Source organism: Ixodes scapularis, unplaced genomic scaffold (assembly GCF_016920785.2).
Source record: "Ixodes scapularis isolate PalLabHiFi unplaced genomic scaffold, ASM1692078v2 ptg001274l_1___fragment_1__unscaffolded, whole genome shotgun sequence".
Taxonomy (NCBI): domain Eukaryota; kingdom Metazoa; phylum Arthropoda; class Arachnida; order Ixodida; family Ixodidae; genus Ixodes; species Ixodes scapularis.
In genome coordinates, this window is record NW_024610129.1 from 329,270 (window position 1) to 352,789 (window position 23,520).

Sequence of the window (23,520 nt, forward strand, 5' to 3'; positions counted from 1 at the left end):
GTTTCTATAGGGTCATCAGTCGCACCGATTTTAGCAGAAGTTCATTTAAACTCTTTTAATCGCGCAGTGCACGATAATCTACAGGAGTTGTCCCCGGGTACGGCAATAGGAAGAAGATATGTAGATGACATCTTAATATGCGTGTTTAGGGAAGGTCTAACAGAAACCATAGAATTTGTGATAAGGTCAACGGCTCCAGAATTTAAGTTTACTTTGGAAAAATCGGAAGATAATGTTCTGCAGTTTTCTCGATTTACGTATTCACGTAAATCGAGGGTTATGTTGGGAATATGGTAAAGAAAAATCGAAACCAGTTTTGGCAAGAATGAGTTGTCATTCGAAGACCGTAAAGGCGGGGATTGTAAAGTCATTGGTCAGGAACGCGTTAGAAAGGTCATGTGTCCATCATGTCACTGAATCAGTAGAAGGGCAATGAAAAAGGTTGATAATTGTAGGTTATGACGACAGTTTTATAAAACGGCAATTAAAATTGTTTATTAAAGGCAGGAGAGACACTGAACAGAAACCAAGGAACCGCTTTGGTGTAATCCCTTATTTTTGTGACATCTCTCACAACCTGAAGGCAAGTGCGAGGCAGTTTGGAGTAGACACTGTCTTTAGTTCGGATTTGAGATTAAGTAAACTGACGCCATTTCAATCAGGTGTGAGCGAGTGCAAAAGGCTCATCGGAAAAATCCGTATGTTGCGAGACTGGGGTTGCGTATGAGACACCATTAGAGTGTGGATTTAAGTATGTAGGACCGACGTCACGCTGCATAAATGACAGATTAAACGAACATGAAAGAAATGTAAAGAACAAAGCACAAAACTCAGAAATAGCAAAACTTATTAATGAATGTAACAACTGCACGGCGCTCTGGTCGGAGACAGAAATAATACGCAAAGAGAGGAACGATGTAAAGAGAGTAGTAAGGGAGACCGTGCGGATAAACTCTCTAGGCAACTGCATAAGTCAGGCTTGGCTACGGTTTGGAAGCAACTCAAAAAGCTTTCTAAAAGTGTAATTTTTTTTTTATTTAGGTTGTTTTAAGTGCTTGTGATTTTCCAAAAAACCGTACAACCTTTTTTTTTTTTGTGGGTCTCCACGTGTATTGGCCCTACTATCGTTTCCCAACAGCACAAGAAGGAGGTCAATGAGCTCTTGGAGAGCCAGCACAACATAGTGGTGTACGTCGATGGAGCAACAAAAGGGAAGGAGTATGCCGCAGGAGCAGTCTTCAACAGAGGCGAGGGGGCAACTCCCTTTGAAATTGCCACTAGCTGCGGACGAGGCACGGAGGTCACACCGGGCACGGTAGAAGAAGCGGCTCTTCTGTTCACGTTGGGAGTATACGGGCACCTCCCCGGTAAGACGAGAAACCTCGTCATCTATACGGACTCCCAGGAGGCGGTACGAAACATGTACAAGATCAAGGCAACCGCAAGCCCGACGGTACACGCCTTTTTCGACACGGCGCTTAGCCTATATCGGGAGCACGGCACAAGAATCAGTGTACGATGGGTCCCGGGACACCAGGAGATCTTAGGAAACGACATGGCTCACGCAGCGGCACAGTGCGGGATGAGAAGAATTTTTTAGTTGCCATCCCAACAGGCGTCCAACTGCGAAGAGTCACTCGAACAGCCAGAAGATTCGGCATGCTACGACCCCGTCGAAGAGCTTCGTAGATGTCGCAAGATGCGAAAGATTCAGCTAGCTGAAAAGTGGCAACCCGAGGACTACCCGCTTCCGGCGAAAACCTTCAAGCGAAAGGAACGGTTCAACTTCGGCGCATCCGTACCGAAGGCGCGGTCACGCCAAGGCTCAAGTACGACATCAACCTCTCGCAATTACAACGGACGCAGCCGTACGCGGTCCCTCCGGACCCGCGATGTCAGAGATGCAAGGATCCAGAAGCCATTCCCAGGCTCGACCATCTCCTATGGGAATGCCAAGCTCTAGCCTTGTGCAGAGTGGAAGCCATCGAGACGCTACCTGAGGAAGAAAGACCCAAGAGACTCGTGGATTGGACGGACCAGCAGGGCGAAGCCCAACGCCGGACGAGGATTCTCCAGTCGCTTCTGGACTTCGTAGCCAAGGCAGATCTGGGGGACTCCATATGAAAACACCCCTCATGACCCATCGCACAGTCATCCCTCATCACCCATAATCACGCAAGAACGAGGCTGCCAGATCCGATGATCACTGCGGCGCGGATAATCTTTTTATTCGTAGTCCTTGGTTTTCAATAAACGTTTTCTACCTACCTACCTACTATCGTTTCAGTGTTTTTGTTTTTTTTTCCTTTTTTTTGTGAAGAGGGCGTGTTATGATTCAGAAGTATGAGCTGTGTATAAAATGATAGGGGAAGAGATTCTTTTGTTCAAGCTTGGGGGTGGGTGGATGTTGCCTTATCGCGTCGATCTGTAAATGTAGTCAACGTTCTTGCATTGTGTGATGAAGGCTGTGGCGCTTGATCTGTTTAACTTTGTCCTTTTGTGTTGGTGGAGATGACCTTGAGATTGAGACTACATAAGGAGGTGGACTAAATAAATGAGTTAGCTGAGTTTGAGACGTCGTCCTGTCTGTTTTCTGTCCCTTCTACGTTTTGATGTTTCTTCTCTACTCCAGTCTCAGGTTAATTCAACATGAAAGGATGATGGATACATTTCTCCGCGGCCTCACCTGGGATATATGTCTATGCTACCTCGACGACGTCGTCGTTTTCTCAACCACACTTGATCAACATTCACACCGGCTGAGGCAAGTTCTTGGTTGTTTTCGCTCCGCACACTTATAATTAAACTCAAAGAAATGCATGTTCGCTGCTCGACAACTGAAAGTACTCGGCCATGTAGCCAGTGCCAGTGGCATCAGCCCGGACCGCGACAAACTCAGAGCCGTTTCTGAATTTCCTGTTCCGCAACTTCAAAAAGACGTCCGTGCTTTTCTTGAACTGTGCACTTACTTCCGAAAGTTCATCCCTGGCTTTGCTCACGTCGCTAAACCTCTCAATCAACTCCTTCGCAATAACGCCGCATTCAAATGGGGCCCACTTCAACGCCAATATTTTGAGTCCCTTAAATCGGCCTTGACGAACAGTCCCATTCTTGGCCGCTTTACTGAAGGAGCCGAAACCGAAATACGTACAGACGCCCGTGGACATGGTATCGGTGCCGTCTTGGCTCAAAAATTTTCAAACAGCCAACATGCTATCGCCTACGCGAGTAGCAATCCTACCCAATGTGAACGGAATTACACTATAACTGAACGCGAATGTTTGGCTGTTGTATGGGCTGTGTCAAAATCTCGCCCCTATATCTACGGCATTCAGTTCCATATAGTAACCGGCCACCACGCACTCTGCTGGCTCGCCAGTCTGAAAGACCCCCCAGGACGCCTTGGGCGATGGTCCCTCAAACTGCAAGTTTATACGCTCACCGTCCTCTATAAATCTGGAAAAAAATACCTCGATGCCGATGGCTTCGAGGTATTGTCTCGATGCCCGCTACCGTTGTCGCTCCCCAGCAAGACACAAGAAACTCGCTCACGACAGCACCTTTGACACCAGTTGACATTTCTGCAGCTCAAGCGTCTGATCCTTACCTAAAACCGATAATTGATTACCGTGTTGGGGTAACCCCACATGCCTCACAGAGCACAGCACGCGCAGCGCGTTTATTTGCCCTTCACAACGGCACCCTATGCAGACGAAATTACGAACCGGAAGGACGTCCTTGGCTTTTTGTCATTCCACGAGAGCTTCAAAAAGATGTTATTTGTGCAAATCATGACGACCCAACGGCCGGACATCTAGGCTTCTCCAAAACGTACTTTCGAGTCTGAACCAACTACTTCTGGACCAGAATGTACCGTGCCATCAACAAATATGTTCGTTCTTGTCACCAATGCCAAACCAAGAAGAGTCCAACGACAAAACCATTTGGTACACTGCACTCCATCTCCCCATCACATCATCCCTTTCAGAAAGTCGGAATTGAATTCTTGGGCCCATTTCCCGTCTCCACTAATAACAAGTTGAACCAGGGTTGCCAGGTGGTTTCTAGCTCAATCCGCCAAATGCCAGACGATGTAGCCTAAAACTAGCCAAATGCAAGAGATATATGTAGCCCAAAAGTAGCCATATTCTGCAGAAGCCAAAATGTCGTGCGCTGGAATGTGCGAGCTCAATTCGAAAGCACTGCGTCTGTACACTGTTAAAAAAAGTGCCGTTATATTACAGAACCGTACTGCGCTAACTCATGATGCCAGGCATTATCTGTAACCCTCCGTAATACCACCAAAGCCGTAGCTGACAGTTTACATTATCATTTCTGTACAGCAGACATACAGCGATAGAAGCGCAGTACCCAAGTATAGGACTAAAGCCGCAAACTTAGCTCGAGGTATCCAAGCCGTCGAGTGTTCAGACGGTATTGAAGGCGTAAGGGAAGGGTACGGTTTCAGTCCCGTATTTTCATACTGCACTTCCATTGCCGTATTGTAACGGTAACAGTTCAGTTACCGTACCCTTCCCTTACGCCTTCAATACCGTCGGAACGCTTGACGGCATGCATACCTCAAGTTTAGTTTGCAGCCTTAATCCCGTACTTGCGTACTGCACTTCTATCGCTGTGTGCTCGCTGTACGGTAACAATAATGTGAACTCTCAGCTACGGCCTTGGTAGTATTACGGAGGGTTACAGATAACGTCTGGCATCATGAGTTAGCGCAGTACAGTTCCGTAATATAACGACACATCCTTAGTAACAAGTGTAGTGTGTCTGAAAAAAGGGACAAGACAAAACGGAGGCAGTTTTGAAATTGAAGAACTATATTGTAAACCGTAAAAGAACATAATTATAAAGAAACCTTCATGGCATCCGATCGATCATCAGATGAGCTGAAAATAAAACAAATTCATATTCAGATGATTGAAAAGGCTACGGGAGGACCACAACCACTTGCACAAATTGCAGAGGTGCACGCACATGAAGTCACAAAAACCTGTACAGTGGGGCTCCCAAGCTCACAGAGCGATGCTCTAAGCCTCTGGTAGCAGCGCGCAAAAACACAAGGGCAAAGGGAGGAAATGCACAAGGCGAGCGCTGAACTTCAACTAAATGTTTAATGAAAAGGAAACACCGAAGTCCTGTGCATTCGTCCCTTTGTCCGTGTGTTTTTGCATGCTGCTACCAGTTGTAATCATGCACCAAGTCGCCTGTGCATTGCCACATTGAGCCGCTCAGCACCATGACAGATCAAGGTTGCTGCCCTCGACCCCTGTGAATGCAGTGTCGTGCCGCTATGTGGTTTTCTTTTTAATACAAAACAAGACTGGAAACCTTTTGATACCACATCGTACACATGCCAAATCAAATATGTACTCACACTGTTCCATTTTTTCTCAAAAGCAGCAAGATCTGTGGCGGCTTTGATTGCTCTTGCCCGAGCTCCTTTCGACCTCCCGGCCTCCTGTCGTGACCCATCATGTTGTTTGATACCAACTTGGTATCTGAAACAAATAGCAGATTGGCCCATAAGTATTTGGTCAGAAACCAGACAAGTGAAAAAAAATTGCAGTGAAGGATTTGGGATCAGTACTTGCTGACATTTTACATGCACAAGTAATGTCGAAAGCCCCAAGCTTTGCCACCAAAGTCACATAGGCGCACAGTTCAAAAGTATAAGTGTGTTGAAGGTTCCTAAAATAACAATTAAGCCATAACAAGCTGAGCAAAACCTACATTTAGGCCAGCAGACTGTGCACTTAAAGAAAATATGTCAAGGTACAAATTCATGCCTAGATTTTGAGGAAAATAAAACAATGAGGGAACAAAAAAAAAATTGTAATAATGTGTCATTTTTCTGCAAGAGGAGAAAATCTGGCACTCAAGGCTTCCCTCACTCAGATGCGATGGGGATACAGAACTCGGAATATTTCAGAAGTTATAAGCCCGATGTGGCACATCTTAACGGGTAGGATTCATATAATGTAACTTTTAGACCTACAAAACACTAAAAACATGTTGATTTAAAAAGATATTGAACAGACCAGCGATGTAATTGATTTGAGTCATTTAGGAGAAGCTTTGGAAGCAAACAAAAGTAAATTTTATAGCAGCGACATAAACAGAAGAACAAGTACTTACTTTGCGCTTATTTCTTTTATTACAATACAGCATTAAAATTTGTCTGTTGTCCTACACAGTCACAAAGCAATTCCTCCTCTGCATTTCTACTCGTAATTAAGCAAGCACTCATTTGCATAATTAGTATTGCAGACAGTTGAATGACCTAAAATACTCAACTAGCTGTTAATGATTGCTTAAAAGCACCAGACATGGCAAAAGGAATGTTGTAAGAGAATCATTCTCTTTTTTTAGGAAGCCACATTTTGGCCAGCCATTGTCGAAAGAACATATGATTGATAAACATGTATAAAGACGAGAAAAAGGTATTCAGGTACAAAATCAAACGTGAACCACATGCTACTAAAACATGCAGAAATAAAGCTTCAAAAAGTTGTGAAAAGGTTGTATATCAGTCAAATTTAGTTATGAATTAGAGATCATCTGCACATATCACTTGTAGACACTCTTAGAGTAATACAGAATAGTGTGGTGCAGTAAAGAAACTCTTAAATAATTAGCTGAGTATATTAAACATATTTTGAGGCTCCAATTTGTTTCCAGCCAAAAATAATTTAATGATGTATACTGCTTATGACACTGCCTTCTAACTGAATGCCAAATAGAATTATAAGTAAATGACACATTCAGTAAAGATAAAACAATAGGAATAGTAGATATATTGACATATTTATTTGTAATTTCTGGGATAGGATCAAACATAGTCACATTGTAACATTAGGTGAAATTTTTAAATCAAATTATTATGCAAGATATAACAACCTTTAAAGTAACTGAAGAGTGTGTTGGTAAAATTCACAGACCACAGAAAGAACAAAACATACCCGGACGAAGGACGACAAACATTTCTTTTAATTAACAACATGAATGAGCTTAAAAGCACTTCCTTCAATTCAGACCGCCAAGGAAATTGAGAGAAAGGGAGGCAGAAAGAGAGAAAGGTAAGTGTCAAAAATTGTAAGGAAGGAAATAAGAAAAAGAGTGAAGTAACAGCATGAGTTACAATTCTAACTTTACACTTTCCTTTTTATCTTCCTGCCTCCCTTTCTCTCCATTTTCTTGGCAGTCTGAATTGCACGGAGTGCTCTTAAGTTCATTCCTGTTGTTCTTAGTTGAAAGAAATGTTTGTCGTCTCCTTCGTCCCAAGCACGTTTTATTCATTCTGTGGTCCGTGAATACAACACCTATTGTGGTTTAATAATGGACTCTGAAATTGAGCTTGGAAATGTGGGTAGCCAGTGATAAATTAAAGGGCAACTCTACTCAATTCAGAAAATTTCAAGATAGTGGATGACCTTACTTTGAAAAGCACTCATGAACAACTCTACATTGTTTCACGAAAAGTAGAATATTGTTTGTGCAACTTTGCTATTTATAACTCAAGTCGCAAATTGAAACCGAAACTTCGGCAAAGGGCGAGCAGCGACGTCAGTTGCATGCACACTCATGTCCATGGCAGATGCATGATTACGTGATTTACCCCACTCACTGGGTCAACTCTAGGTAGTGTAGTCTGAACCGACTGGACATGTGATGGCGTTGAAAGAGAAAAAAGCCGGTGCATACAACAGACATCAACACGACGTCACATCTGAAGGAAGTGCCAAAGTTGGCTAGCCAGCACATCGCTCGCTAAAATTAGCAGGTTAGCGCTTGTCAAACTTTGAGGGTCCAATTTTATATACAGAAAGATTTCAGTTGTAGCCTTCCTAGATGATTATAAAGAGAACTAATCGTTTTCTCAGCCAAAATTCAGCAGAGTTGCTCTTTATTGCCTCTCATGAGGCTCAAAATTATGAAGGAAATAAACCATACCTCTGAATGAACTCAAGTGTGATTCCCGCACTTTTGGCATACTGGATGTTTAAACAATAATAAAGGGCGAAAAGGAGCTCCACAGCTTGCAGAAAGCCCACATCTTCCACCATCACCTCATGGTCCACAAACAGCTGGCAGCTGCATTAGAAAAGTGAGCGGCCTAGAAGGGAAACAAGCGATTAATGTAATTAATGCGGAGAAAATGTGTTAGTATCAGATGTATCGACCTATCTAGTCAAGTGACCAGAAAAGTCATGCGACCGACACCACTACGCCGGCTTTTTCTCTAATAGGGCTTTATAACGCTCACGCATTAAATGAAGAAAAAAATACCATCGTCATATTCACATCTGGAAACTTCTATAGAGGTATTACCAGCAGGAACACTGAATAGGTAGGCACACTGATATCGGATTGTGACGCATATCTGAGATTTGAGACTGAGATGCATCACAATCACAGATAAGGCACACCTTATATGCCAAGCCAAATAAGGGTCGCACTAAATAGTGTTGAGCAACCATACCCAGTAATGACATTAAGTTATGCAAAGTGCTCCTGAAGGCTTGAACAAAACAAAAAATTTGTATATGAGCATGCAGAATCAAACACTTTTTGTTGAGTTTATGAACAGAATCAGTAGCATGGAAGTCTGATACCAACGTGCAATGCCAGTCGTCGGTTTCGTTTAAATTGCTTTAGCTAGAAATTAAATGACTGGAGACCGCATGCGACCACACATTCTACGAGCAGAAAATTTGGCTGTTCGGGTTGGACAAGACACAGAATGCAGGCCCAAACAATCAAATGCCTCACAGGCACCTGCTGTTTGGGCTGTATGCCGTTTTGTGGCACCTGCACTCACAAACCAAAATAAAAACTTCTCTTTTTCTTGCTGGATCAATCAAGCATTGATTGTCGAAGTGTGGTATAATACCAGGACATGTGCTTTACATTGGTGCTTGATAAGGCTGCCAAAACCAAACAATGTGGTCGTCCATCTAGCTCTGGTCAAAATCGGCACATCACCTTTTGGTTACACCACTGCAGTATTCCAGCACTCTGGTTACACCACTACAGTATCCCACTACAATTGAGTCACTAGGAGTCATCTGCACTGACCCCTCTTCTCTCTCTCACTCTCAAAATGGCACTACCCACGATAAAACGGTCTAGGTTGTCGTTCCAGAATTCAACACAAATTAAAAAAGAAAGCACCTTCAAAAATACAAAGCATGCGAGGAAAAGACACATGAAGCTCACCCAGTGCAACAATTACAGGAGAAGCAGGCAGACTGTTACGAAACTCCTCTGTGATTTCTGTTGTCACCTAAGAAAAGTCAGAAAACGTGTGGTTAATTGAGAAATGCACGAAAGCACGAAATGCTAGTGAAGGTACCATACATCTATGGGTCTATTTATTCCCACAGAATGTAGAACTGTGGGACACAAGCAAGACGACGTAAGGCGGATCGCAAAGAATGATGCCTGAAGAACTTATCGCGGCCGGCGACTTTACCGCAGATGCACGAATATGGGGATACAAGCGAGACAATGACAGAGAGTGCAATGTCTTCACAACCACCAAGCAGGCCAATCTATGAATTCTCAAAGAAAAACAGACTGCCATTCGCATTGGCAAACGTCGCACTGAGAACGACACCACAAGACTTGACATGTGCCATACACAACATCCAAGCCCGAGTGCGAACTGCTCCGACGCCTTGGGAAGCAAGCACCTACCCGTCGAAATATAATTAATGACAGAAAGGCACCCCAACACTAAATGACAGATCAGCTTCATTAACCTAGCACCTGAAAAAGTGTCTAGGTGAGCGAATAATGAAAGCCACATCCACTCAGAAGTACCAAGCCAAACAAGACGACCCAGACCCCGACCTTCATCTCCTCAACTTGTGTGCTATCGGACTGCAAGCCCAACAATGTTACAGGAGAAATAAGGACTGAAAACTCCAAGCCAATTTCAATGCAACCACGGTGAAGATAAAAAATACACCCAGAAGCTCCGTAAACAACTGAGGTGCAAGCTCCGAGATAACACACGACGAGTGTGGGGCACATTCAAAGGACTCTGGCAGGAAGGCCGACAACTTTAAATCCACTGCTTCCTGGTACACCAAACCATTCCCAAGTAAATGAAACAGCGTCTGCCGCCGCATGCGAGTTCCTGTCTTCCCTTATCCTTACCATCCTTGGTGACAACAGCGCCGCCTTCATTGAAAAAGACACAAAGGATCCCCTATTCTCCCAGGAAGCCAAACAACAGGCCCACTGAAAACACCTCACGGCTCTACTCAAAGAAGACTTAGACCCACTCCCAGATGGTAATTCTACCAGGTGGGAAGAGGTTCGCCTGAAAAGACAACGGACCCACACCACTATAGTTTCCAAGGAAACAGAAAAATGTAACACCCACAAGAACATGGTGCATAAGCCGCCATACACAGGAAAAAGACAAGAGCCTATGCGCCCACTGCGAGGTCACAGTCTCAGAAGCGCACTCCTGGTACTGCCCACACATGCAAGAACCCCAAACCTTGAAAGAGTCTGTTAATCCCACGGGTATTCGGGAATACCAAAAGGCTATTCTCCATTCACCCCTCACTTATGTGAAAGAGGTTCGTCTCACCCACTTTATTTTCATCTCACCCTTATTTCCTTTAACCCTTCATCCCACCTACAGGAGATAGCGTTTGCTGAGATTAAAGGATGCAGTTCCTGTTATTTTCTCAACTAAGGACATTTTTAACTACAAACATTTGTTGTCCTAACGCTCAATAACAACTAAAAAACAACGTTAAATAAGCAGCAATGTATCTGCTGATATCTGTCACAAAGCCTCATTGTTACACCTGCGGGACAAGGAAGTTGCTAATATTAAAAACAAATGATCCTAACTTAGGAGTTGAAGTGGAAGTACAAACGTTTGTCACTAGTTAATTCTCTAGCATAATTTTTGTGTTAACTCTAACACTCGATCCCAAAAATGCAAAACATCATGTGAACCCATTAGAAGCAAGTGGTACAAGAGTGGGTGCCCACCGCCGCTCCCCCTTTGGTTTAGTGAAATATTTATGTAGAACATACTATAAGATGACCCAGCCTAGAGTTGCATATCTTCCCATTGCACTTTAATGTCAAGTATAATAAGTTGAGCCACCTCAGCCAGGAAAAGATTAAGGAAGGTTTGGCTCCTCGTATAGCAATAGTAATTTCACTTTTTACGTGCTCATTATCAGCATTGTCGTCAGATACCAAGAAAGCGTTCACAAGATTTTGCAGACAATTCTGAAAAAGTGGGGGGATGGTCGCTCAGAAAGTGAAACTGCAGAAAGAGTACAAGGCATTGCTCCAATGGTTAAAAATCACTAGGTAGGCGCCTATTCGGACATAGGTGCATGACCGGTATGTTACGGTATACAGGAAGACTGATATAGCTGAAAATTTCAAAAAATGAAGAACAGTTTAGTATTTCCAGATGCATAGTTTCTCAGTGGAATGCTGACTGCCTGTGTGAGACTTCCAGGAAGTTATTTTCAACAGGGTCATGAGGATTTGTCTTTGGAAACAAATAGCCTGGTTATTATGAATGCTCCTACCTGATGTAACTGGAAGAGCTCTCCGAGGTTTTCTTGAAAGTAGGATGCAAGCAATGGGAGGAGGCAGACAGCTGCTGCGTTTTGATCTTTGAACTCTGCCTCGGCCTTGTTGATTTTGAGGCTCCACTCGAGCGCAGCATCATTTTTGGGGCTTGAACGTAGGAATGTCACAAGGAGGAGGACATCTTTGGGCAGGCTCAATTTTCCGTCCAGACAGACACCTGTAAGCCTTAAAAAATTCATGTTATCACTGACTCTTCATATCCAAAATCTTTGTAATCAAAATACCTTTTTGTGAAAAGCAAAATATTGAAGGAAAGAAATCTGCAAGGACCACTGTATGGTGAAAGTAGCAATCGTATTCGTCGTTCAAAGCACCTTTTTATGAGCATAATAGTGTATGTTTGTTTTAGGAGTGAGTGACTCTTGCAAAGAACTGAACATATTCTGGCTTTTTTAAAAAGTATATTTGTGCAAAAAGATTTTCAAGCACACATCCCAGGAAAAACTTTGAAACTGCTGCAAGTTTCCAATTTGCCTTCTTTTTATATTCACTCAGTCATGTGTGCCACCATGCTGCAGTGCTGAAATGTTTCTTGCCCTCTACCACATGCTATTGTGACTGCTCTATCAGAACATTGAAGCCATAGTTACATTTATAGTTAATGATATTCCCCACATTCTAATTGCTTACTCACGCTGCCCTAGTCCATATGCAACTAAAACAGTGGCCACCAAGCCCGAGCATTATAATGGTTAATAATAAAAGGAACACTTTTTTGTCAAATTTGCAGCTCCCATTGTCGTCAATTCTATAACTATAGCTTTGCATTTTTCGACACCCTGTAAATAACTCTAAACCTGAGTAAACTCATGGACAAATATGTATGAAAATTATACCTATGGAAGTGATCAAGGAGGTGCTCCCTCACAAACAGAAGTGGCCACGCTCGTTTGACATCCAATGCTGAATATGGAGGCTCTGACGAATTTATGAACGTCCTGATGTGGGGGTAGCACTCAGTCATGGTCTTTGTTTGAAGGCAAATGTTTTGTTCACATGTCGACTTCAATGCCTCGTCCAATAGAAACTTTCTTGAGGCTTCCACTTCATGAAGTGAAGAACTCGTAGTAGCTGGCTGCCAGTTCACACAACCGTAAGCTGATCGAGATGTCTGCTTCTTTAGCTTGATGGTTCCACCAGTGAGCGCTTCCGCAAGGCGTTTGCATCCTCTTCTGTTGTTTTCCATCCTGTTCTCTATTTTGTAGGCCAGGCCTACAGAAGAAACTGACGTAGCTGAGCAGGAAGTGGGGTCCCCAAGTGCCCCAGGGTACTTGTCAACAAGGTAACTGGCAGCACTCCTTATTTCACGTGCAGATGGTCTAGCCTTGACTTTTTGACAGGCCGCGGCAGCCATGCGCACAACTTCTTGTCGGTCAGTCGGGTTAAGTTGAGTCCCCTCTTGCAATGCTTTCATGACGTCTTTGCTAAGGCTGCTCCAGGGAAACTGAACTTGTGAACCAAAAGGCACATCGACACCTTCATGTTGTGTTGATGTTACATCCCCCTGCTGACCTGAAAACGAAGTGCAAAACATCATTCCAAAAGAGGCAGACAAAGAAAAGAATAGTGATAATAAAATAACAGTGCAGCACCATATTCAGTTTAAACTTAGGGAACATTTCAAAATACAATGCGACAGTAACTGAAGGAGGTCGATATCCAAACTTCGGGCCACCAAGATGCTCTATCACAGAGCAACGATGCAAAGCAATGGAGCTTGAGGGAGGTACACATAAAAGACATGGTATTTATGTAATCATATCAAAAGTAGGAAATTGGCGTTATCATAACAACCGCCATCCCGCCTCATCCGATTGCAAAGACATACTTTTGTAAAGTATCTCCTCGCAACATCATGTCAGATGGTGTCAGCTAGCTGTACAAGCTGACAAAACGTTCGAGAACAAGTTAAAACAATGACTAGGCCAGCAAGGTTGACAAACACGTTTAGCTCAAGCAAGTAATTTCTTTTTTCCTTTGGTCTTTTTGAAGGCCTAGAGATGATCAATCTTTGCCAGTTATTTGATATAAAAGGCTTCCCTTAAAGAGCCTGCACCACCCGACTGTTTGATGTGCCCTTGAACAAGCTTGATCCACCGTTCGTATGAGCCTACTGGCATGTGGACCTGTTTTTTGTGCTTCACGACAAAAAAATGTGCTTTGCCGCGACAAGCCTTAAAGGGAAGCTAAAGTGGTTCTGTATTTTCGAAAAATTAAACACTTTAATTATCTTCTTTTAGCCCCCAGGATCACAAATATTGGAATTATTTTTCAGTCTGATGCAAGGAGCAGTCGTAACAGTGCTTTGGAAATAGCGCCAAAGCCCTGTCATCTCTGAGCGTGACATCGTACCCAGATTTGTCGGAACTTCTGCTCTTGCGTGCCTACAATGCCCAACAAAGCTATGCACGTGCACTCTTGATATTGTCAGAAAAGCCAGACAAAGACGTCACAACCAGTGTCACATGCAGGGTAATATACCTGGCAAGCTTGCAATTCCATGTGCTGCCCACATGAGCAAAACGCGCTTGGCGGCCGAAAAATCTGGATATGACGCAACGACCGGCCTAAGGTCTCTCGAGTTTTCTCGCATTTAGTTACATCTTCAGGATTCACGGGATAACATTATGCTGGAATCTGGCTCAAACTCAGTTTTCTTAAGAACCTCTTTACTCCCCTTTAAAAACAGACGCACAGGGAGCACTTTCTGCATGGCTGAAATCCCTCCCGTAGTGTCCTTCTCTCCCCTCCCTCTTGCACTCTTCTCTCCTCCTTCCCCGAAAACAGAATGTCCAAAAACTAGCCCCCACAGAGAGGAGGCAGTGTCTCTTCCTCTTTGGGGTGCAAACGAGGAAAGCGAGGGACAGCTTCCTAATCGTTTTGCATTCGTCAGCCTTTAAGAGTGCTGGCTATTCATTCCGGTGAATACAACCACTGGTGCCAGTGCCATTGCTTGTTTTGTTCTCTTCTTGTGCATCTGAGTTCTGTCAGAGAAAAGCAATAAGCTAACTTTTTATGTATTTGATGTGTTCGCTTACAAAACACAATGAGCACAGTACCTATAGGTTTTCCAATTTCTCGAAAGAGAATACCAGCTGACTTTTCTGCACACTAGACATATTCTAGAATATTAATAAATATTGTTATTATATTGTGTAACTAAAATTCCAAGCAAAATAATCCAAGTGCATTTCTTTGTAGTTTGTGGTTACAGTCTTTGAAACTTCTAACTATGCCATCGAAGTGTTACGTTTGAAGCAAAAACTCTATACTGCACGTCTGTTGCTAATTGCCTGCATAATAAAGACTAATTGGCAGAAACTTTGCTAGGGAACCTTTATCAATTAAATAAGTTCTTTTTTTTCCGTTCTATGAAATTGGGCGTTTCGAAGTTATTTTTCATTTCTCATATTACGTTATAATTTGCCTCACATTTGCTTTTAACTGAAAAATTACTACTCCCCCATTCCTAAAGTAAATTCAAGCTTGGACTTGCCTGACACCCAAGAATATGTTGTTGCAATGAAGGTGTAAGTAGCATCCTCAGGTGACTGATTCAAACAATTGAAAGCTTCTTCGTCCACCTCCGTTCCATCCAGCATGTGTACCTGGAAACAGGGTATGTTATTTTGAGAATAAGAATGGCTAAGTACATAATTTCAACTGCTGAAATTATTTTACAAACCTTGATGTCTCCATTGCAGCATATACCGAACTCTATGGCCTTTTTCTTTAAGGCGTCGAAAGTGGCAACCACTGCCAGTTTCTTTATTGTTTTATCAAGGCTCCAGATCTTGACTATCATCTGAAAAACAGTGAACGTACAAATGCAAAGTTTATGTTATGTGCTACAAAACAATTGTAATATAGAAAAAAAAATAAGGGTGCAAGTTAGCTGGTAAAGCATTGCTACAATTTAACAGGGTGTCTACAAAATTAGTGATCTTAAATTCCCCGACTTTTCCCAGTTTTCCCTTGACTATTTTGATAAAATCCCGTGAGCATTTGCGGGTCAAAGGATCATATTTCCGAAACATTATTCGGCATGGCTGTGCTCATGCACAACCATCTAGATTTGTTCCGCATTGCCATTCCACTTTTACTGATCATTTTCCCTGGTGGCCCTACTGAAAAAAACTATATGAACCCATACGGCAAACCATATGGAATAGTATGGATCTATATGGTTCCATATGGCCAACCGTATGGCATGGTATGGATTCATACGGTTCCATATGGCTGAACCATACCGAGCCATACCATACACATATGGTTCCGTATAGTTGGATATGGCTGAACCATACGAAGCCATACCATACACATATGGTTCCTTATAGTTGGATATGGCTGAACCATACGGAGCCATACCATACACATATGGTTCCGTATAGTTGGATATGACTGAACCATACCGAGCCATACCATACACATGTGGTTCCGTATGGTTGTATAGTCTAGCCCATACAAAACTATATTCATTCATATGGTCGCACCAGTACCATATACTCAACCGTTTACGTTCATATGACTGCAAACAATTCCACCTTATTGTCACGCGCGTCGCCGACCAAGCGCTCGTGGCCGAATGTTTATCATCTTTAAATCCTACGCAAGGGGCTCGAGGTTTGATGCCTGGGAGCGGGCGCGCCTTCTTGTTATTTCTGTAAATTTTGAGTTCTGGTAAATTCGAGAACCCTGTTGCTTATTTGTTGTTTAATTGTTCTATGGGCCGAACCTCCTACGCTGATTTTTTCAGGAGCCCACTTGTGTACATAAGGAGCTCCGTGTTGCGAGCCGAGGTCAGTCTCGCCCCAGCATTTGATTGGAAGTGGATATTCTGCTGGTAGCTGGCACACCAGGGAAAAAAAATGCCGGCCGTTGTCCCATATCGGTCTCGTATAAAACAAACTGTGAAAACAGCAATTCTAAGTTGTAAAGTGGCGCAGTGGTAAGGTGTCTGTTTCATAATCAGTAGAACACTGGCGACACTGGTTCAATCCTGTTACAGGTTCGGTGAAAAAAAAAAAAGATATTCTATGCAAACAAATTTTTAATTTTGATAGGACCGCTAACCGGACGATAGGTCTACGCCCTGGTGACGGACTCACAGTGAGGGAAGAAGGAACAACACAGACTCCTTTCTTTCCAACCACAGGATGGTTTACTGAAAATCCGATAGACATAAAACAAAACAAACAAAACTCCCGACAGCGAGGCACAACGGACCGCCCCACAGAGAAAGCGCTCAGGCGCGACTTTTCATGGAAACACGGCGCTCGTTCAAAGAACATTTTCTGCAAACTCAAAGGAAGAAAAAAAAAATTAAAAGGGGGATAAACTATACAAAGTAATATGGGGGTGAGTGGCGCGAACCTGAGTCCGGTGAGTGATATGGGGGTGACGCGGCCTCTTGCGATGTCGACCGAACTCGGGAGGTCGATGTGCGCTTGGGTGCTGTCGGCGTGGCTCCTCGGCGCAGGCACTCACCCACGAACGCACACACACTTGGGCGCCCAAAGCAGCGCTTGGACCAGGGAGCCCAAACACCTCCCGCGCTCAGCCTTCCGTCGCTACCGCAGTCCCGCCCAAACTTCGCGTTGCGTTCACCCCCCGGCCAAGTCTTCGCGCACACTCCCTTGGCTCGGCTCGGAATCAAGCCGAGGTCCTCACTTTCCCAAATTCTAGCGGCAGACACCACTCTCCCTCGCCCCCCCCCCCCCCCCCAAAAAAAAAAAATAATTGTTTTTTCTGCAGTTGTAACAACAAAATACATTAAAAAAAAAAAAACAAAAAAAAAACGTCCCAGGCAAGTTTCGCAGTGAGCCTACCCCAGCTAACCATAAAGCGCACCCCCACTCCGACATCTGGAAGCTATTCCCAACATTCCGGGAAGCGAGTCGCCCATCGCTACCAACTCTCCGTTTCACCTTCAGACCGAGCGCAGTGGACGCCACGAGCCATCCCAGCCGATCCAGCGCCGGGAAAAAGTCGCGTGACCTGCCGGTGGGGCGGGGCGACACAGGGAGCTCAAGGTCGCATGACACTCCCTCAACGCCACATTGGCTGGGATGGCTCCTAGCGTTCCCTGTGCTCGGACGGAAGGTGAAACGGAGCAACCTCGCGAGAAATGTCTTCGGGACGAGGGAGGGGCCAGATGGCCATAAAACAGAAAGCGGGCGAGGCGAACGACGCCCGAACCACCCTGCCGCTCAACGCGCGGGGCAAAGGAGCGTCCGGCGATCGGATGCGCTTCCTCGCGAGAACTCCAAAAAATAAATAAATAAATAATAATAATAATAATAATAATAATAGTCGAATTCTGTGACAAATCCCTATAACGCAGGGGTCTCCAAACTTTTTGGCCAAGGGGCCGGATTGGGGACCTCTCGCAGTCTCGAGGGCCGGAAAACAAATACATGTTATAAATCATTAAAAACAATATTAATAAGCCCTGATGAGCATTTAAATAGAGGAACTCAAGTTAGAGTAAAAACGAGAAGCAATCAAGGGTGGATTAATACATATACTTTATTTCGAAATTCAGCATATAGGTAATTGTGACATACGATAAGTGTGACCCAGATAACCCACCAGGCACAAATCAAAGCGCATATGAACTCTGGAATATTCGCACAGATAAAAAAACTAACGAGAACGGTAAAACTGTGATGACAATATGCAATAGTTATCACACATGACTCATATCACAATATACACGAGAACGCAAAGAAATTTTAACGTAGTTACAGATATGAAGCAGGAGACTAAGCACGGTGAACCTGATGATGACAACATACGACTATATGCCACAAAACACTAAGCAGTATTTGAGCCGGAATGCATCAGATTTTCGACACATTTACTCGGACATGAGGTGCAGGACTAATGTGAGCGGTGTAGCTGATCCTTCGGCTTTATTATTTCGCTGAACTGCGGCTTCAAGCTTGATGAGCCAATAATTAGGAGGGACTTCAAGTGTTCAACAGACACGTTAGCTCTGTATTTGGATTTTACGTACTTCATCCTTGAAAATGTCTGCTCACAAAGGTATGTAGTGCAAAAAAGCAGTTTATTTCAGGTTTGGAAATTGCTCAGAGCCCAAGGATTTGTAAAACTGTAAAAAATTTCCTACCTTGTAGTTTTCCTTCAGAATGTAGTTTGACTGTAAGTCAAACTACCATTCTGAATAAACTACAAACTGTAAGTCAAACTACAAACTAACTCTCCTATCGAAGTCAGAAAGCCGTTCGAAAAATTGCCTCTGAAGGTATCTGAGGATTTCCATTGCGAAGAATGAGGGGAATTCCACATCAGTCTCTGTACGGAGCTTTGCACAATAGGGGAAGTGATCCCAGGTCTGGTTTCACACTTGTCTTTCGAAGAGCTGTAATTTCACCCTGAATCCTTTAATATCCATGGATACGTCATGAATAAGACGTGTCTCGCCTTGCAATCTCACATTCAGCTTATTCACGTGCTCCGTCAGGTCTACACAGAACGACAATTTCCAAAGCCACTTACTGTTCGAAAGCAGCGGTTCGGGCCGCTTCTTGTCTGCGAGAAATTTCCTTATTTCTTCTCTAAGGTTGAAAAAACGCGAAAGCAGTTTACCGCAACTCAGCCATCGCACGCCAAACGTCTACAAACTCCGATTCACCATCTTTCAGGAATTCACGAAACTGGCTATGATTAAGCCCATACGACCTTATGTAATTCACGGCTGAAACCACAGCTTTTAAAACACACGACATGTCCACATATCTCCCACAGAGTGCCTGCTAAAGAATCGTACAGCCCCCCCTACCCCCCCCCCCCCCCCCCCCCCCCCCAACGCACCGCTTGCGCGGCTGGAGCCGCGTTCGAGATTCTTCTATCCTTCGTCCTCCCCTAAGCTGACAGTGCACTGAAAGCTGCATACCCGCTAAACCAGTCAACTCCCGGTCTTTTGCCACGTGATCACACCCTCTCTGCATATTATTCACGAGTGGAGAGCGAGATCTGGCGATAAGAGACATGCAGTTGATTGGTCCGGCGAACACGCAGCTTCCACCGCACTGTCAGTTTTCGTGTGAACCGAGCATTCAAAATGCCTTTTTCGCTTCGGCGTCGAGCGAGAAATACGATGAGGTGTTCTCTCTTTCCGGTATGTTCGGTGCTCGTCGCGCCGTCGCGTCTTTACGCGCACTTCTGCCCGCACTGGTAGCAGCGGGCCGTGGGCCGGAGCTCAATATAAGCACCATGGCCAGCCGCGGGCCGGTCAGAAAGCCTCCGCGGGCCGGATTTGGCCAGCGGGCCAGGGTTTGGAGCCCCCTGCAACGCTTAATTTTCTTTCTTTCTTTCTTTTTTTGCTGAGGCATTTGGCGATATTTACAACATTTGTTTTCTACAATTAACAAAGAAAAAAACAAACAAACGAATATTGTCTACGAAACTTTGCTGAACTAAACGGTAAGTGGAGGACAGTGGGGTAAGTGGAGCGGACGGGAGGCACTCACTTGATCGAATGACGTTTTAGCGAACGCCCACTAATGAGCAGCCGCAGACTGTCGCTGCGAAGCGGCGCGAACGCAGGTGGGGGGTTAACACGATCTCCAGTGATACACGCGCCGTCCGAAATTGCTGGCAATTTTTCCCCGGGCTGTTGTGCCAGCTGCCGCAAAATAGCCCCACCCGCGTTTCATCCTGCGGTTCTTCCGTCATCGCCGCCTGCGACGCTAGTCTTTTTCTATTTTGTTTTGGGCACAAGTTTGCCCCATTAATCGTTTAGTTTGCTTCTATTTTCATCGCCTCATCAACCGTCATTCGTGAAATTCTGGTGGAGGTGCGGGCTAACGCAGCCCATGAAGCGTACCCCTCCGAGGCTTCACAGCCAAAGCCCAGTCCCCCACTCAAGAGTACCATCCGCACAAACTACCAAGACCCAAGGAAGCCGCTGCACCCAAGGCCTAACCCCGGAATTCTGACTTTTGCCACTCAAGAACATGCAACCAACGAGGCCGACGATGGACAACCAGTCGTTGCAGACCCCGGTTGCCCCGCCGTCGTATACGTGCCTATCGCACCCCGGACTCCAACGCCTTTCTTCGGTGAGGTCCAAGAGGACATCAAGGATTGGCTGCAACACTATGAAAGCGTAGCCCGCCACAACGAATGGACGACTGAGCAGTGCCTCCACAACCTCTACCTCTCGCTTGAAGGCACTGCGAGGCACTGGTTTGATAACCACGAAGCCTCTTTCACTACATGGAAGTCCTGCCCACCGAATTGAAGCAAACGTTCATCAACCACCACCATCGACAGTGAACGGAGGACTTTCTCCAAATAGAAGGGTGCAGGGCCTCAACGATACCATGACCAGCTTTCTTGAAGATGTCATGGGCCTCAGTACCCGAGCCGATCCAGAGGCAGCTGAGGGAAAGAAACTTTGCGTCCTTAAGGATGGCGTGAAGGGTGAAATTTTCAAAGTCCTCGTTCGCAATCCCGACAGCCGTCGACGGTCTTGTGACTGCAGCCAGCAACATCGAGCGCGCGCTGCCGTCTTGTGCAAGCCATTACCATCGACTTGCTGGCGTGACTGCTCCTCCAATCGTAACATCTTTCCAACTGGACCTAACCAGTGCCGGTGCCGACAGACTTCGGGAAATTGTCTGCGACATCGTCCGGGAAGACCGCTGCTGATCGCTCGTCCTCTCTCTCACTCACCGAAGTCGTGCGAAAGGAGGTTCACCAAGCCTTCCAGCCTTAGGCTCCTGTCACCGTATCAGCACCGGAGGAGATCACTGATCAATTAGTTACGCCGCAGTGGTCCGCCGAACACCACCACCTCCGCGTCCGTACAAGGCAGCCCCCCGACATGAAGCTCCCTCGCCACGCAGTATCCCCGACACCAGGAAGATTGGTCGCACGTCCGCCGAGAACAAGCTTTGTCAAGAAAGACTGACCTGTGGCGAACAGCCGACCGACACCCGCTCTGCTACATCTGCAAGGAAGCCAACCACATCTATCGTGGATGCTCCTACTGCCGACTTGGGCTGCGTGGGTTCGACCTGGACGACCACGCCCGAGGTACGGCGAACACCCTCACAACATCGAAGAGTACCTCCGATGTTAGCCATCCTCACCTCTCTCTGTTGTGAATCCACCGCCTCTCTGTTGTGAATCCCGCTCACCATCACCAAGACGTTCAGCGTGTCCAGTGCCACGACCCCGACGACAGAGCCTGTATCCCAGGGACTCCGGGGCAGGGGGGGTCCAGATTCCCCCCAAGATTTCTCAGGACGGGGCTGAGGCCCCCCCTCCGACTTCGAAGAAACGCAAAGCTGTTTATTCATCTATTGTAATTACTCCAGTCAGCGAGGCGGCAGAAGAGGCCGGATCAACGCCAAATAACCTTCTTCCGCTTTGCCCAACAAGGTGGACTGTCAGAATGAAGTCAATGAAAAGGTTCGCTGAAAACCTAGTTCAGGAGACACTGAACGAGCTGCTACAAACAGAATATTCGATTGCAGACAACAGCAGGGCCATTTTGAATGGTTATGGGAGGCTTCTGAAAATGTTTGAAACACTGCTAGGAATAAACATTTCTATAGCTATGTTCGGTCCATGCGAAGAGCCTGCGAGGGTACTGCAACGTTCAACGTTTTGCGCCGCAGGTATCAGAGGCAATGTCCTATCTGCGGTCTGATGTCGCGTTTGAAGAGTTGTGGGACTGCGCAAGCTCAACTGCAATGCGGCTAGTTTGAAGGACCTGCGCAGCGCAAAGCCAACAAAACCGCCAAAAAGGCTCAAAATGAGCAACAAACCTTCTTTACCAGTTGTACTCGATTGCAAGGCAGCGTTACGGAAGGAGTACTTGGAGGCTATAGACTGCATTCCGAGTGAAACTCAACGGCGGTTTGAATAGCCTGGTATGAAGCAGGCTAGTAAAACTAGAGAGCATTTTAACGCTGATGGGGGAAGACAGTTCACTACAGATGACCTGAAAAAGGCCCTAGGAGCTGCATGCATGTGATTTTGACCTGGCCCGACTCTGCGCAGTTTTTACTTTTGCCGACTCTTTTAAGCAACCTTGATTCCCTCACAATTGACTTCATATTGAGGACACTACAGGCAAAATCCGACGAAATTCGTGACCTCCTGGACCAAGTCGTAAAATATATGAAACTTCTTCATTCTGAGCCTGCATCTGTCGCTTCGGGGGAGCGCTCGTTTAGTGCCTTATGCCGCATTAAAATGCATCTATGCAGCCGCATGATTCAAGGGAGGCTAACATGCCTCCTCATTTTGTGCATTCAAAAAGGAAGAGTGTCGAGCTCAACCTGGACGACATCATCAAAAAATTTGTCTCCAGGACCGCCGAGCGATGGGCGACCTTTAGTCTTCTTCGAGACGATCAACGCACGTGGCTTTGGGGCCTACATGTGGATCTGTTTCCTTCAGCACGCTTTTGTGCACATTTTCACAATATGCGCATTAAGATGTCATTGTATATATGTAATTATCTTGGTTTACTTGTTCATTTCATAGTGTGGATGTCTTTTTGAATGAGCATTTCAAGAATAATAAACGTGATTCTCTGCAAACTCAGTTTTGCAATGCTGTGTATCCCCGTAGGAATTTTTAAATTGTCTGAAGCACTGTGCGTAAGTGTTTTTGCCATATTAGTGAGTTTTGGTGGATCGTACCTAAAAGCTTTGAGGGTCAGAATGCGCATGCGCAAAAAAGCAGTACAGTTGAACCTCAATTTAACGAAACCCGATTTAACGAACAAATTCGGATTCCCCGCGCAGCCTATCCCGAAGAATGTCTTTCTCGACTTTACGAAGTTCCCGATTTAACGAAATAATTAGGGGGTCCCGGCGACTT

General features: G+C 45.1%; 1 protein-coding gene across 1 annotated transcript in view; it reads right to left on the reverse strand.

Moving 5' to 3' along the window:
• Positions 1-4,813: 4,813 nt before the first annotated feature.
• LOC121834506 overlaps positions 4,814-23,520 on the reverse strand; it is a 37,749-nt gene continuing 19,042 nt past the window's right edge. Inside the window, exons 2-8 of the mRNA XM_042288200.1 lie at positions 15,341-15,460; positions 15,152-15,263; positions 11,592-11,812; positions 9,235-9,301; positions 7,969-8,131; positions 5,393-5,516; positions 4,814-4,904 (exon numbers count right to left, since the gene is read on the reverse strand). Of these exons, the coding sequence (XP_042144134.1) occupies positions 8,115-8,131; positions 9,235-9,301; positions 11,592-11,812; positions 15,152-15,263; positions 15,341-15,460 (537 nt within the window). The 3' untranslated portion in view covers positions 4,814-4,904; positions 5,393-5,516; positions 7,969-8,114. The remainder of the gene's footprint in view (positions 4,905-5,392; positions 5,517-7,968; positions 8,132-9,234; positions 9,302-11,591; positions 11,813-15,151; positions 15,264-15,340; positions 15,461-23,520) is intronic.